The sequence below is a fragment of the Cherax quadricarinatus genome, chromosome 7, assembly GCF_038502225.1.
Source record: "Cherax quadricarinatus isolate ZL_2023a chromosome 7, ASM3850222v1, whole genome shotgun sequence".
Lineage (NCBI taxonomy): Eukaryota > Metazoa > Arthropoda > Malacostraca > Decapoda > Parastacidae > Cherax > Cherax quadricarinatus.
The window spans coordinates 37375858-37390392 of record NC_091298.1 but is presented as its reverse complement, the minus strand read 5'-3'; the positions used below and the strand labels follow the sequence as shown (position 1 = coordinate 37390392).

The 14535-nt window shown below is 40.6% G+C and overlaps 1 protein-coding gene across 1 annotated transcript in view; it reads left to right on the top strand.

Annotated features, from left to right (window-relative positions):
* LOC138852352 (uncharacterized) overlaps nucleotides 1-14535 on the top strand; it is a 133617-nt gene that overhangs the window by 68558 nt on the left and 50524 nt on the right. Inside the window, exon 4 of the mRNA XM_070082391.1 lies at nucleotides 5727-5818. Coding sequence (XP_069938492.1) covers nucleotides 5727-5818 — 92 coding nt within the window. The remainder of the gene's footprint in view (nucleotides 1-5726; nucleotides 5819-14535) is intronic.

Below are 14535 nucleotides of genomic sequence, written 5' to 3'. Positions count from 1 at the left end.
CCATATCATAGTGATCCAGTAGTTGTGAGAGGCATGAGCGACCTGCCCTGAACCCATGTTGCTCTGGATTGTGCAGATTTTGGGAATCCAGGTGATTTTCAATCCTGCTTCTTAGCACTCTTTCAAAGATTTTTATGATGTGGAACGTCAGAGGTATTGGTCTATAGTTCTTAGCTAATGCTTTGCTGCCACCTTTATGGAGTGGGGCTATATCCGTTGTTTTAAATAACTGTGGAATTTCACCCATGTCCAAGCTCCTCCTCCATAGTGTACTTAGGGCACGCGTGGGTGAGTGTAATAATACCGAACACATCTCCTGAGGCACACATCAGTCAGATAACTGCTGCAGCGTACGGGCGTCTGGCAAACCTAAGGATAGCATTCCGATACCTAAGTAAAGAATCGTTCAAGACTTTGTACACCATATACATCAGGCTCATACTGGAGTATGCACCACCAGTTTGGAATCCACACCTGGTCAAGCACGTCAAGAAATTAAAGAAAGTGAAAAGGTTTGCAACAAGACTAGTCCCAGAGATAAAGGGATTGTCCTAAGAAGAAAGGTTAAGGCAAATTGGCCTGACAAGACTGGAGGACAGGAGGATCAGGGAAGACATGATAACGACATATAAAATACTGTGCAGAATAGACGAGGTGGACAAAGACGGGATGTTCCAGAGATGGGACACAGAAACAATGGGTCACAGTTGGAAGTTGAAGACTCAGATGCGTCAAAGGGATGTTAGGAAGTATTTCTTCTGTGAAAAAGTTGTCAGGCAGTGGAATAGCCTGGAAAGTGATGTAGTAGAGGCAATGTTTGATAAAGCTCATGAAGCAAGGAGAGAGAGGACCTAGTAGCAATCATTGAAGAGGCAGGACCAGGAGCTATGACTTGACCCCTGCAACCACAAATAGGTTAGCAAATAGGTGAACACACACACACACAAGGTCTCAAGCACCGCTATTCACAGCTATACTCCTGCAATTTATGCACTTAAACACTCATTTATCCACAACTCTTCAAAACAACTTCATCATAAGACACAGTTCACCCAACTGCTGCTCCTCGATTTCAAGAACACCTAAAATCTGCTGTTACCACACTATCATCTAACTCCATCTTGAGTTAAGAACATTCTCTCACATTCACATATATTACACCTGGCTCAAAATCATCACACCCTTTTCTTAATCACATTTCTGTAGTATTATTTTCATTAATATCTCCGTCACAACTCTCTCTCAGAAACACTACCCCCAACAGATTGCATTTTTAACTATACAATGAACTCTACACATCTCTAAGTGAACAATCAAACTACATTCTCAATCATACATTTCATTAACTGAAATTACACCTCACCCACCAAACTACTCACTGGTGAATGAGTGAGTATTAACTCACTCATTCACCAGTCTTTACAACATAATACGAAAGACGACAACATATACTTATGACATGAGCACAAGAAAACATAAACACAAAAGCTAAGACATGTATACCTAGGACATGATCACCAAAACTAAGACATGAACACCAAAACCTAAAACAGGAACACTAAGACATGAACACTAAAAAACCATGAACACCATAGCTACTATGCGAACACATCCAAGACATGACATATTCATCTATGGCATGAACACTATGACATGATCACATAAACATGAACACAAAAGCTAAAACATATGCAGCTAAGACATAATCACTAAAAATTATGACACACCAAAATCACTGACATGAACACTAGAAACTACCGTACAAACAGTTAGACGTGATCACCACCAACTAAGATGTGACGTGAACACCAATATCTAAGACATGCATGTCAAAAACTAAGACATGAACACTTAAGGCATGAACACTAAAAAACAATGACATGAGCTCCAAAACTAAGATATGAACACTAAACACTGTGACATGAACACAAAAACAGGAACACATTAACTAAGACATGCACACTTAAGACAATAATCACTAAGAACTATAACATGAGCAACAAAATCTATGACATGTTCACAAAAAATTAACACTCAAGACATGAACACTAAAAACTAAGGCACAATCACTTAGGACATGATCACCACTAAGACATGACATGAATACAAATATTTAAGACATTTGTGCCAAAAACTAAGACATGAACACTTATGCTATGAACACTAAAAACTATGACAAGATCACCAAAACTAAGACATGAACACTAAACACTAAGATATAAGCACAAAAAACATGAACACAAAAACTAAGACATACACTTAAGTCATGACAACCAAAATCTAAGACATAAACACTTATGAACACAAAAATAATACATATACACAAAAACCATGACATGTACATTATAACATGAGAACCAACTAATGCACCACATGAACCCAAAAATTTAAGACATGAGACATGACCACCAAACTCTAAGACATGTGGGGCCAAAAACTAAAACATAAACACTTGGACGTGATGACCACTAATTATGAAATAACATGTACACAAACCCAACACACAAACACTTAGGACATGACATATGTGCACAAAAATATAAGACATGACTACCAACAAAAACATAACGTGAAGATAAGGCATCCAAAAACTAAGATATGATCACTTAAGACATGAACAGTAAATTTAAAACTTAGCGGACATCAACCAAATCTTCAAATGGGCCACTCAAAGCAATATGAAGTTCAACGAGGAAAAATTTCAACTACTCAGATATGGAAAACTTGAGGAAATTAAAAATGTATCAGGGTATACAACAAATTCTAACCATACAATAGAGCGAAAAAGAAATGTGAAGAACCTGGGAGTGATATTGTCAGAAGATCTCGCCTTCAAAGACCACAACAATGTATCTACATTATCTGACAGGAAAATGATAGGAGGGATATTGAGAACCTTCAAACTCGGGACGCAAAACCCATGATGACACTCTTCAAATCACTTGTTCTCTCTTGGGTGGAATACTGCTGTACACTAACAGCCCCCTTTCACGGCTGGCGACATTGCATACCTGGAGAGTGTATAAAGAACTTTCATAGCACACATAAGTATGATAAGGCATTTAATTTACTGGGAACAGTTGAAGGTCCTTGATCTGCATTCCCTGGAATGCAGGCGAGAGAAATACATGATAATATACACTTGGAAGGTCCTGGAGGGATTGGTACCAAACCTGCCCACAAAAATCACTCCTTTTGAAAGCAAAAGACTCGGCAGGAGATGCAACATTCCCCTGATGAAAATCAGGGGCACCACGAGTACATAGAAAGACAATAAGTGTCCGGGGCACAAGACTGCTCAGCTGCCTCCCGGCATACATAAGGGAAATTACCAATAGACCCCTGGCTGTCTTCAAGAAGGCACTGGACAGGCACCTAAAGTAAGTACCTGACCAACCGGGCTGTGGTTCATATGTCAGTTTGTGTGTGGCCAGCAGTAACAACCTGGTTGACCAGACCCTGAACCACCATGAGGCCTAGTCTCAGACCGAGCCACGGGGGCGTTGACCCCCGAAACCCTTTCCAGGTAAACTCCAGGTAACTAAAAAATATAACATGACCACCAAAAAATAAACCATGTTCACTTAAGACATATTCACCAAAAATCTTAGACATGAACACCAAATCTAAGACAACTAGGCTGGAATATTGCTGCACACTAACAGCACCTTTCAAGGCAGGTGAAATTGCCGACCTAGAAAATGTACAGAGAACTTTCACGGCGCGCATAACGGAGATAAAACACCTGAATTACTGGGAGCACTTGAGGTTCCTAAACCTGTATTCCCTGGAACGCAGGAGGGAGAGATACATGATTATATACACCTGGAAAATCCTAGAGGGACTAGTACCGAACTTGCACACGAAAATCACTCACTACGAAAGCAAAAGACTTGGCAGACGATGCACCATCCCCCCAATCAGTGGTTCCCAAACTGGGGGTAAATTACCCCCTGGGGGTAATTTAACCATTTTTGGGGGGTAATGGAGGGGTGACAAAAAAAGTTATGAATTCTGAAAATCAAGAAAACAATGCGGTACCCGGTATGAGGATTATTGTTAACGTTGTCTTAGTATATAAAGTTGTAAAGTAAACCTATTATAAGTAAGTAATAAAGTTAAACCAAATAACAATAAACATCAAAAACTAATACAGTATTAGAAAAGAAGAAATATATAGCTAAGTGTGTGGAAACCCAAAAGTATTTTGACAAGTATGCTTCAGGACAAAAGTCACTCAGTAGCCCAGATCGACCTGTCCAGTACGCGTCACTCACTTCCTGAGGCTGCCTCTATTTCACACTGTCAGTTTATCTGTGAGCATCAGCCGAGGTAGACATAAGCTGGTATGTATGTGTACTGCCCTGTGCAGTATATAGTTAGTATTTACCCACTGTTACTGTGAATTTGTAGCTATTATTAATTTTATATGTAATGTATGTGTGGTTCTTACGTTTTCAATGGGTTTGCTAGGGTTAGCAGAGTATGCGAGGCTGTATACGTTCACGTTTAGCCATATATATCAATAATAACAACATTTTGTGAAAGGGGTAACATGCTTTATGTGGCATGTTAAATTGGGTAACAAGCTGAAAAAGTTTGGGAACCACTGCCCCCAATGAAAAGCAGGGGTGTCACTAGCACGTTAAGAGACCATACAATAAGTATCAGGGGCCCGAGACTGTTCAACTGCCTCCCAGCATACATAAGGGGGATTACCAACAGACCCCTGGCAGTCTTCAAGCTGGCACTGGACAAGCACCTAAAGTCAGTTCCTGATCAGCCGGGCTGTGGCTCGTACGTTGGTTTGCGTGCAGCCAGCAGCAACAGCCTGGTTGATCAGGCTCTGATCCACCAGGAGGCCTGGTCACGGACCGGGCCGCGGGGGCGTTGACCCCCCGGAACTCTCTCCAGGTAAACTCCAGGTAAACTACAAAGAACTTTCACATCACCCAAAAACTATAACATGATTGTTTAAAAAATAAGGCAAGACAATCAACACGATCACAAAACTATGAAACGAACACTAGAAATATGATCACTTAAGAAATAATCACTAAAACTATAACACAAACAACAAAATTAAAGACAATTACACCAAAACTATTACATGAACACAAAAACTAGACATGACTACCAAAACTCTCAGACATGAACACCATATTAAGACATGACTACCAAAATATGACATGCCCACCATCACCTAAGACGTACACTAATGCCTACAACATGATCAAAAAAGTAAGACATGATCAAAAAACTAAAGACATTGTTCACTGTCAACTAACCATGTTGTCCATAATCTGTGACTTGCATCCGAATATCATAACTCACTTCATTTCTCATCCTGAATATCATATCACATTTTAATTTTTTATCCTGTTTATTATAACACATTTGTCACCTCGAATAACATAACACAATTCTCACAAATAACCCAATCCCTATATTCTATAGATTCCTTGTCTCTTAATGAGGGACTTCATGATCCTTAGAGCTGAGAGAAATGTTGTCTTACATGACCTTCACTAACTGTGAATATTTCGCCAGTTATGCTAGAGGCCACTAGATGGAATACTTCTGGGTGTAAAACGTTGTCTTGTTTTGTAATACTAGAATAATTATTAAAACATTTTGGTAAAGAAACCATCTTGAAAAATATTGAGTGTTGGGGTGAAGATTCAGGAACAATATCGTACAATATTGAAATTTCTCTTTAATTTTAGGTTACGGCGATCATTACGTCTTCTTGACGGCTCTGTCTTTCATTCTGGTGAACACAGTGCTCACATGCATTCTTATCTACGGTATTAATAAGGTAAGTGTTCCACAGTACCTGAATAGTGTAACTAATTACTCAGTATTCCATCCTCTTCTCTACCTCTGAATTACAACTGCTGGCAATGGATCTCGCGGTATTATCTGAAGGAAAGCGAAGGTCTTCTGACCTATGGGTCTGAGTCATATAATTAACAATATTCTATAATTATTCATATGGAATTAAGCAAATATGGGGGTCATACAGCGCCTAGAGAATGATAGATAATTGTGTTTTATTCAAGGAAGAGTAGGGTCACACCATTTCCTTGGATCAACAGTCCTTGATTAACATGACGCCAACCCTCTGGAGGAGCCACTCATTAATGTTTTAGTTCACGTATGGGACAGACTACTGGTACTCCAGTGTACCAAAAGAATATAATGAAAAACATAGTTTTGCTTTTTTTTTCAAATTATTCTTTTTCTGCTCGACATTCAGGAAGCACCTACAAGCATTTGCCTCACTGGAACTGCGAATGATAATGTATATTTGTGGATAAGGAACATAAGAACATAAGAATGTAGGAACACTGCAGAAGGCCTACTGGCCCATACGAGTCAGGAGTGACCACAAGTATAATATGACCTACATTTTTGGTTGCATTTACATATCCTTGACTATTATTAATTCTGTAATGGGGAAAACACTCAAATTTGGTAAGATGATGTGGTGGTTAACTCCGGCATCAAGAAACAATACCTTTATCATAGATTCATTTTCTGATAACATCATCTAGACGTTAACACTTGGAACTATTACATATTACTCCTTTTCAATGAACACGTTAATATTTACACGTTTCCATGGTAATATTTATTTTCAACCTAACAGTTCAGAGCACCACACATGCCTCCTTAACAATTTAGTTGTAACAGAAACATTTAAATATCATTTTGTCTAAAGATAGACGGTAACTTTAATCCATTCCTTAGTGAGATTCGTTTGGATTGCAGCTTAGAATTATTATCATACTTTGATTCTGAACCTTCTCCCGTTTCATGAATTATGCTTTGCCAGTACTGATGAGTACTGGCGGAGTCTCGTGTATGTAACGTTACTCATTCTTAAAACGTTTCTGGTACTCATACAATGTGCATTATATATAATTCATATGATGCTTATGATACTTATAATACACATGCAATGTGTATCATAAGTAGTACTAGGCAGATATTGCTGCAATGTGCAGCAGGGGCGTCGTAAGGGGGGGCGGGGGGTAGGCCGCCCCGGGGGACACCATTTAGGGGGTGACATCATAGAGCCTCTGAAGAAGGTAACACTAATGACCAAAACTGTGCTGCAGCAACCTAAGAGAAAAATCCTTCGTTTCTATATAGCCTATTATAGGATTACAAGTACAAATAGGCCTATATAGGGGAACTAATTGATTTTGATGATGTGATAGATGATTTTGCAGGACTGAAGCCAAGGAAATGAAATATCAGATTCTTTGAGATATTACCTGTACTCAAGGTTAAATCAGAAGTAGTTTTTTTCTTTATTTTTCAAGTTTTTCTTTTTCATTGTTGAAGATGAATAAATGTAAGATCTGTTGCTGTACTCAGAGTGGTATTTGAGGTTATGTTTCCTCAATATTACTACGATTATTTATTTTATCTTTAATAAAGTTCGGTTTATGGCCTTTAAATGTTCTCATTGCTGAACATTAGTCACTGTTCATGCAGCAGGGATGTAACTGGAGTTTACTACCCCTATCCCCCCTCCCTTGGATTTCATGGGGGTGACACCAAAGATGCTGCCCCGGGTGACATCAAAGATGCTGCCCCGGGTGACATCAAAGATGCTGCCCCGGGTGACATCAAAGATGCTGCCCCGGGTGACATCAAAGATGCTGCCCCGGGTGACACCAACCCTACCGACGCCTCTGATGTACATCATATATAACATGTTGTTTCCAGTGTGTATCACACTGGTCCTGCAAGTTTTATCCCCGGCCCGTGAGCCAGAGCTCTGCTCTCTTGATATCTGCTACCAAAACTACTGCTATAACAAATTCTTTCACTACCATATCACACTACTATTACTTTTCCCACTAGTACTACTATTGCTACTACTACTACCACCTCTTTAGTACTACTACTTCTAATACTACTACTGCAAATACTACTAAAACTAATATACTAATACTACTACTACTACCATTACTACTACTACTGCAAATACTACTAAAACTAATATACCAATACTACTACTATCATTATTATTATTATTACTACTACTATCATTATTATTATTATTATTACTACTACTACTACTGGTGTTGCTGCTACTACTACTACTACTGGTGTTGCTGCTACTACTACTACTACTGCTACTAATAATAATACTACTACTACCTCTACTTCTAGTATTTATATTGCTGCTGCTGCTACTACTACTACTACCACCACTACTTCCTCTACCACTTCCTTCTCCCCACCCTTCCCTCTCAATTGTGACTTGACAATGGTTTGTGACAGACTGAAACTTGTAGTATGCAGTACCAGTACATTTATTTCATAAACAAATTAAAACCTGGTAATGCATTTAATGAAGACAGAAAATGTATAAAGGTTTGCAATGCAATTCGTCCCAGAGCTGACGGGGCTAGAGGAACTAAACCTGAATTCACAAGAGGAAAGGACCAAAGGTGACGTGATTACTACCTACAAAATACTGAGAGGAAATTGCAAGGTGGACAGTGAGAGTCTGAGAGGCGGTATATAAGGTGAGAACTGGAAGGTAAAAGTACAGATGAGTCGCATGGATGCTTAGAAGTACTTCAATAACCTTAGAGTGGTTAAGAGGAAGACCTTTACAACGAAGTAGAGGCAGAATGCTTGCATATCTTTAATAAAGAATAGGCTCATTCAGCTAGGCGAGAATGAATCCAGCCTTAAACAGCCTTAAACAACAATGCTATACAAAATCACAGGATTGCTCATTATGCCATGTAGCCTCATGATGGATTTGTGATGCCCGACCTGTGTCTACGCACCAAAGCACCATGGTATGTCAGTTGATGTATGGTCATATAACTCATTTAGCTGTGATTGTACCGTACATTGAGAGCTACACAAGATTACCTGATAACATAGGTAGTGGGGGTAAAGGAAATTAGAAGGAGAAATCAGAACCACAGAAATATTATAGGAATGGTATAGAAGAATCCCAAGGAAGGCATATTAATCGATACTGAGAAGAGTGGTAGACGATATTTAGGAAAATATAAAGAGATACCTCTCAGTATTCTTAAGAACACCTGAGTACCCAAGGACAGGACATTTAAATGGACAAAGTGCATTCATTTCCTTCTATTAATTAAAAAGGATACACAGAATAATAGCAATCCACATATATAATATCCACTGAGAAACGTATTTTCTCAAGTCACATGACCTGTTCTAAATGGTTAGAAAATGCTTGGGACAGATTATTATATCCTCTAATTTCATAACACTTGACATCTCAAAACCCTCTTACCCCATATGGGAGGGATGGGGATGGTGGTAGTGCTGGATGTGACTGGCCATTGGCCCACTCTGAGAGAGCCAGCAGCAGGGAACAGGACCACACTGCGCTATTCTAAGAAAACTTCCCCTCACTCCTTCAATTGCAGCTTTGTAACATTGCATAGCTCCTGATGATGTGCTGAGAAGTGTGAAAGTACTTGAGCTAAATATTTCCAGCCCTCGTGGCTTGTCTTACATAGTTAAGAGTACCTGTCTGCATAACTCACCACTCTCTTCACAATCATCCACAAACACCAGCACCCACAATATAAGGTAAGAAATACTATAATTTCTGTTGCAGTTATAATCCTAAGCAGTGAAGAACATAATACATCACAACAATGAACTACAATTAAATATTCAATTTTATTTCTGTAAAATCTGGTCTAAAAAAAAAAGTTGTTTGAGGGGAAAGCTCGCATCTTGAATTTTTGCCCTATCCAGAAACAAAAAATCGTCCTAGCGACTGCTAGTATCCTGAAAAACTCATATGGTGGGGCACTCGTAAGCCGAGGTTCCGCTGTGCATGTACATATATATATATATATATATATATATATATATATATATATATATATATATATATATATATATATATATTTATACAGTCTTTCCTCACTTATCGACGTACTCGTTTACCGACAACTCGGGTTTAACCAGGCTCTCCGACGAGACAGTATTTTATGCCGTATGAGAACCTGAGTCAGGGAAATGGGCAGCGATGTATCTCACATATTTGTATAAATTTGTACTTGATTGTGCACCCCACACATCGCCAGCTTTTTGGCTTGGTGGAGCTTGAGGCTCGGAGGGGGAAAAGTACCCTCTACAGTTGGGGTGTCGCTGGGAGTTGGGTGTGGATTCCAAACTGGTGCTGCATACTCCAGTATGGGCCTGACGTATATGGTGTACAGAGTCTTGAACGGAACGCTATCCTTAGGTTTGCCAGACGCCCGTATGCTGTAGCAGTTATGTGATTGGTGTGCGCCTCAGGAGATGTGATCGGTATTATACTCACCCCAAGATCTTTTTCCTTGAGTTAAGTTTGCTGTAATTGGCCACCTAGACTATACTCTGTCTGCAGTCTTCTTTGCTTTTCCCCGATCTTCATGATTTTGCATTTGGCAGGGTTAAATTCAAGGAGCAATTTGCTGGACCAGCTTGTAGCCTGTCCAGGTCTCTTATAGTCCTGCCTGGTCCTCGACAAAGTTGATTCTCCTCGTTAACTTCACATCATCTGCAAACAAGGACACTTCTGAGTCTATCCCTTCCGTTATGTCATTCATATATACCAAAAATAGCACAGGTCCTAGGACTGACCCCTGTGGAACCCCGCTCATCACATGCGCCCACTCTGACACCTTGTCACATGCCATGACTCGTTGTTGCTTCCCTGTCAGATATCCTCTGATCCATTGCAGTGCCTTTCCTGTTATGTGTGCCTGATCCTCCAGCTTTTGCATTAGCCTCTTGTGAGGAGTTGTGTCGACGGCCTTCCTGCAGTCCAAGAAAATGCAGTTTATCCATCCCTCTCTCTCTTGTCTTACTTCTGTCACCTTGTCATAAAACTCGAGTAGGTTAGTGACAAAAGATTTTCCTTCCTAGAAACCATGCTGGTTGTCATTTATAAGCTTGTGTCTTTCAAGGTGCTCCACCACTTTCCTCCTGATGATCTTCTCCATGACTTTGCATATTATACACGTTAGTTCATAGGTCTGTAGTTTAATGCCTCGTGTGTGTGTGTGTGTGTGTGTGTGTGTGTGTGTGTGTGTGTGTGTGTGTGTGTGTGTGTGTGTGTGTGTGTGTGTGTGTGTGTGTGTGTGTGAGTGTGTGTGTGTGACCCAACAATTTATATTTGCACTAATAAATCATAGTTGTGACAGTGTGTGGATGTGTAAATTGCTCATTACTTCATACGTTGTTCATGATTGTAACCATGTATAAACCTAAGTAAGTAAATTTACTTACATGATTCATTATCTTTGTAACTTGTGACTTCTTTACCTTCGTATCTTGTTCAGGTATCAAAACTTTGGGGCTCCAGTCCCTGGACACATTATGTACCTCTGTAATCTGTAAATACCTTTGTAATCTGTCATAATTGTGACCAGATCTACCTGGAGTTTATTACCTTTGCAACTTGCTCAGCTATCAAAACTTTGGGGCCCAGTCCCTGGACCCATTGTGTGCCTCTGTAATCTTTTGACTACCGCCCGCAGGATGGGTATGGGGAGCATAATAAAGTCAGTGCCTCCTTCCCCATGGAGTGGGGGAGGAGGCACTGACTGGTCCCGACTCTCAAAACCACATTGCTTCCCACACCATATGCCTCTAATTATTCCATGCATCGACAATAATTCATTTTTAAGTTAATTGGCAGCATGGCGCCTGTGCTGGAGGTAGATGTGTTTATGAATGCCTTTCGAGGTTTGTATATAAGTGGTTGGCACTCACGCACAGTGGGGTCAGTGGCAATCACCACTACCACCACTCATCAACCTTCGCAAACTGCTCAACACTTCACATTGAAACGATGCACTGGAATGTCTTCTCGCTGCACTGCAATCTTCCCCAAATATTCTCACTGAGTCTAATTCAGTCCTGACCTGCAGGGCTGATTACCTCGAGCTACCTTTACAGGGCTGTAATAATGCAGCCCTGTAAGTAACTTTTATTCATAAAAATGTAATTATTATTCAGAAAATCTTGTGAGGCACAGATTTACAAGTTGATACTACCAGAAACTGTTGTTCTACAGTCCATTCCTTCCCATTAACACCCATATATCCAGGAATTTCTTTTTCCAAGTTGTTTACGCATGAGCGTCTGCCCACTCCATAGAACTAGTAACAGCAGCAACCCTTGTCCTAGATAAGTGAATCCCACCCTTGACAAATTTGTCATTCTTGCCCTATAAGTGGCCCTATTCGTTGACTAATAGTACTACAATTCCCTTATGGGTGGAAAGGGGAGCTTTGGGAGCTATTCTTAGGAGGCAGGGTTATGGGGAAGAAATAGTTAATTGGGTAACCACGTTGTACAAAGGAGCTAAGATGAGGGTACAGATTAATGGATGCTTGGGGGAGGAGATTGTAATGGGTAGGGGACTTAGGCAGGGGTGTCCCATGTCACAAATGTTGTTTGCGTGCATTCAGGACCCCTTCTATAGAATGGTTGAACGTTGTGTATGTGACACGAGTGGAGGTGTGGGGGAGGTCAAGAAAGTGTGGCCTGGAATAAAAGGATATGTAGACGATACAACAGTCCTGGTTCGAGAGGGGATGGCTTTGGGGGTTTTGGATGATGTTGTGCAACTGTTTGGAAATGCAACAGGGATGCAGGTAAATAGCGAGAAGTCAATGATCATGGGGTTGGGTGATTGGGTGGAGGGGGGTGGAGATGTAACGTTGTAACGTTGTGAGGAAACAAACGGTGTCTTTAAAAATTTGTGGTATCACCTATAAGGATGACTTGGAAACTGCTCGAGAGGAAAACTCGAATAGATTAATGGAAAAGATTCAGGGGCGTCTGGGTGCATTGCGACCTCATCATCTGATTCTCGTGCAACGAGTGATTGTTATAAAAGTATTATTGTATAGTAAGGTTTGGCACGTAGCAGCCATGTTCCCATTAACAAGGACGGCGATTGTGGGAATTCTGAGACGGGTGTTTAACTTTTTGTGGGGTTCAAGGTGCGATTGGCTGCGGAGAGAGGTTATAATGTTACCTGTGCGCCAGGGTGGGTTGGGGTTGATGGATCTGAGAAGGAGAATTAAATGTGTGTTTCTTAAATGGGAGATTTTGCGCGAAGGTGTGAGTGGAGGGCAGCTGGTCAAAGTACATGATAGGTTGGGTAAGTTGTATGGTGGTGTGGAGTTGAGGGAATGTGAAACTGTTTTGAGGGCTTTGATGTTGGTTAGAGAACCCAGGAAAATTCGAATAGGGGATTTGTGTAGGTTGCTTGCAGAAAGAATTGTTGTACCAGTTGAGGGATTGTTCCCCATGTACGCATGGAAGAGTATTTGGTATAGGTTTAGCAAGTTGAAGTTAAAGCCTAGGGTAAGGGAGGTAACGTATCGTTTTGTGCATGGCATACTACCGTCGGGGGAGGTACTAAGAACCAGAGGGGTAATTGTGGGCGGAAGGTGTGGAATCTGTGGGGAGGATGAGACGGCGTTCCATACAGTATACTTTTGTGGGGGACTGGACGGTGTTAGGTATTGGTTAAGTAGGGTTTTACAGGGGGTGGGGGCCGAGGGGTATCGGTTCTGCGTGCACTAAGCCTAGATGTGGCAGGGTTCGACGAGAGTGTCACTAGAGCTTTGGATTATATAATAGTGGATTATATATATAAATCGTGGGTGATGAGGGGGAGGAGGGATTGTGAGGTGCGGAGGCGGGTACTAGCGGTAACGGTTTATCGTACGATGTGTCGTAATAGAGAACTGTATGGTAGGAGGTGGGAGAAGGATTTTTCGGAAGGTTATAGAATGTTAACGTTAGGGTTTTTCATGAATCTACGACTTGGGCTGAGTGAGTAAGGGGTGGGGGTTTGGGGATTGCATATGAGAAGAGGGAATTCAGGGAGACACAGCGGGGTCGTCTCCTGGGGAGGGGTGAGAGTGAGGTGTATGTGGGTATAGAAGCTGTAGATGTGTGGCATAAGTGTATGTAGCATGCAAGTGGGCACAGAAAGCAAAGGTGATATCAATTAATTACGTAGTAACGAATGGAGAATTCTGTTTGATGTGTCAGGGGCGTCATGACCTTCTTCATGTATTAAGTGTGAATGGTGTCAAGATTATAGATTTTGGGTTTATGTAGAGTGTACGTTTATAGCCTTTATTGGGCATATTTCATGTGCGATAATCGTATCGCAATGAGAGATTTTTAAATTGTTATGTTGTTTGTGTTTAGTGTTGGAGTTTAGCGAGTGTACTGATTTTATTTTAGCATTATATAATGTGTTCCTCCAGTTGATTAGGGATGGAAGGCTAATGGCTTCCATAAATTTGTAATGCCTCATTAAAATTTTGTAATGTGGAGAGTATGGTTTAGTCTCTTTACTTTATATAATGTGCTCAGCCGGTGGAAGAGGCTGTATTAATATTTATTTAGTATAAGTGGAGGCTTAAGATTTTCATTTTTTTTTCAATGCTTAAAGAGGGATTGTAGTGAGGCACGTATGTATGTTTTTAGGTA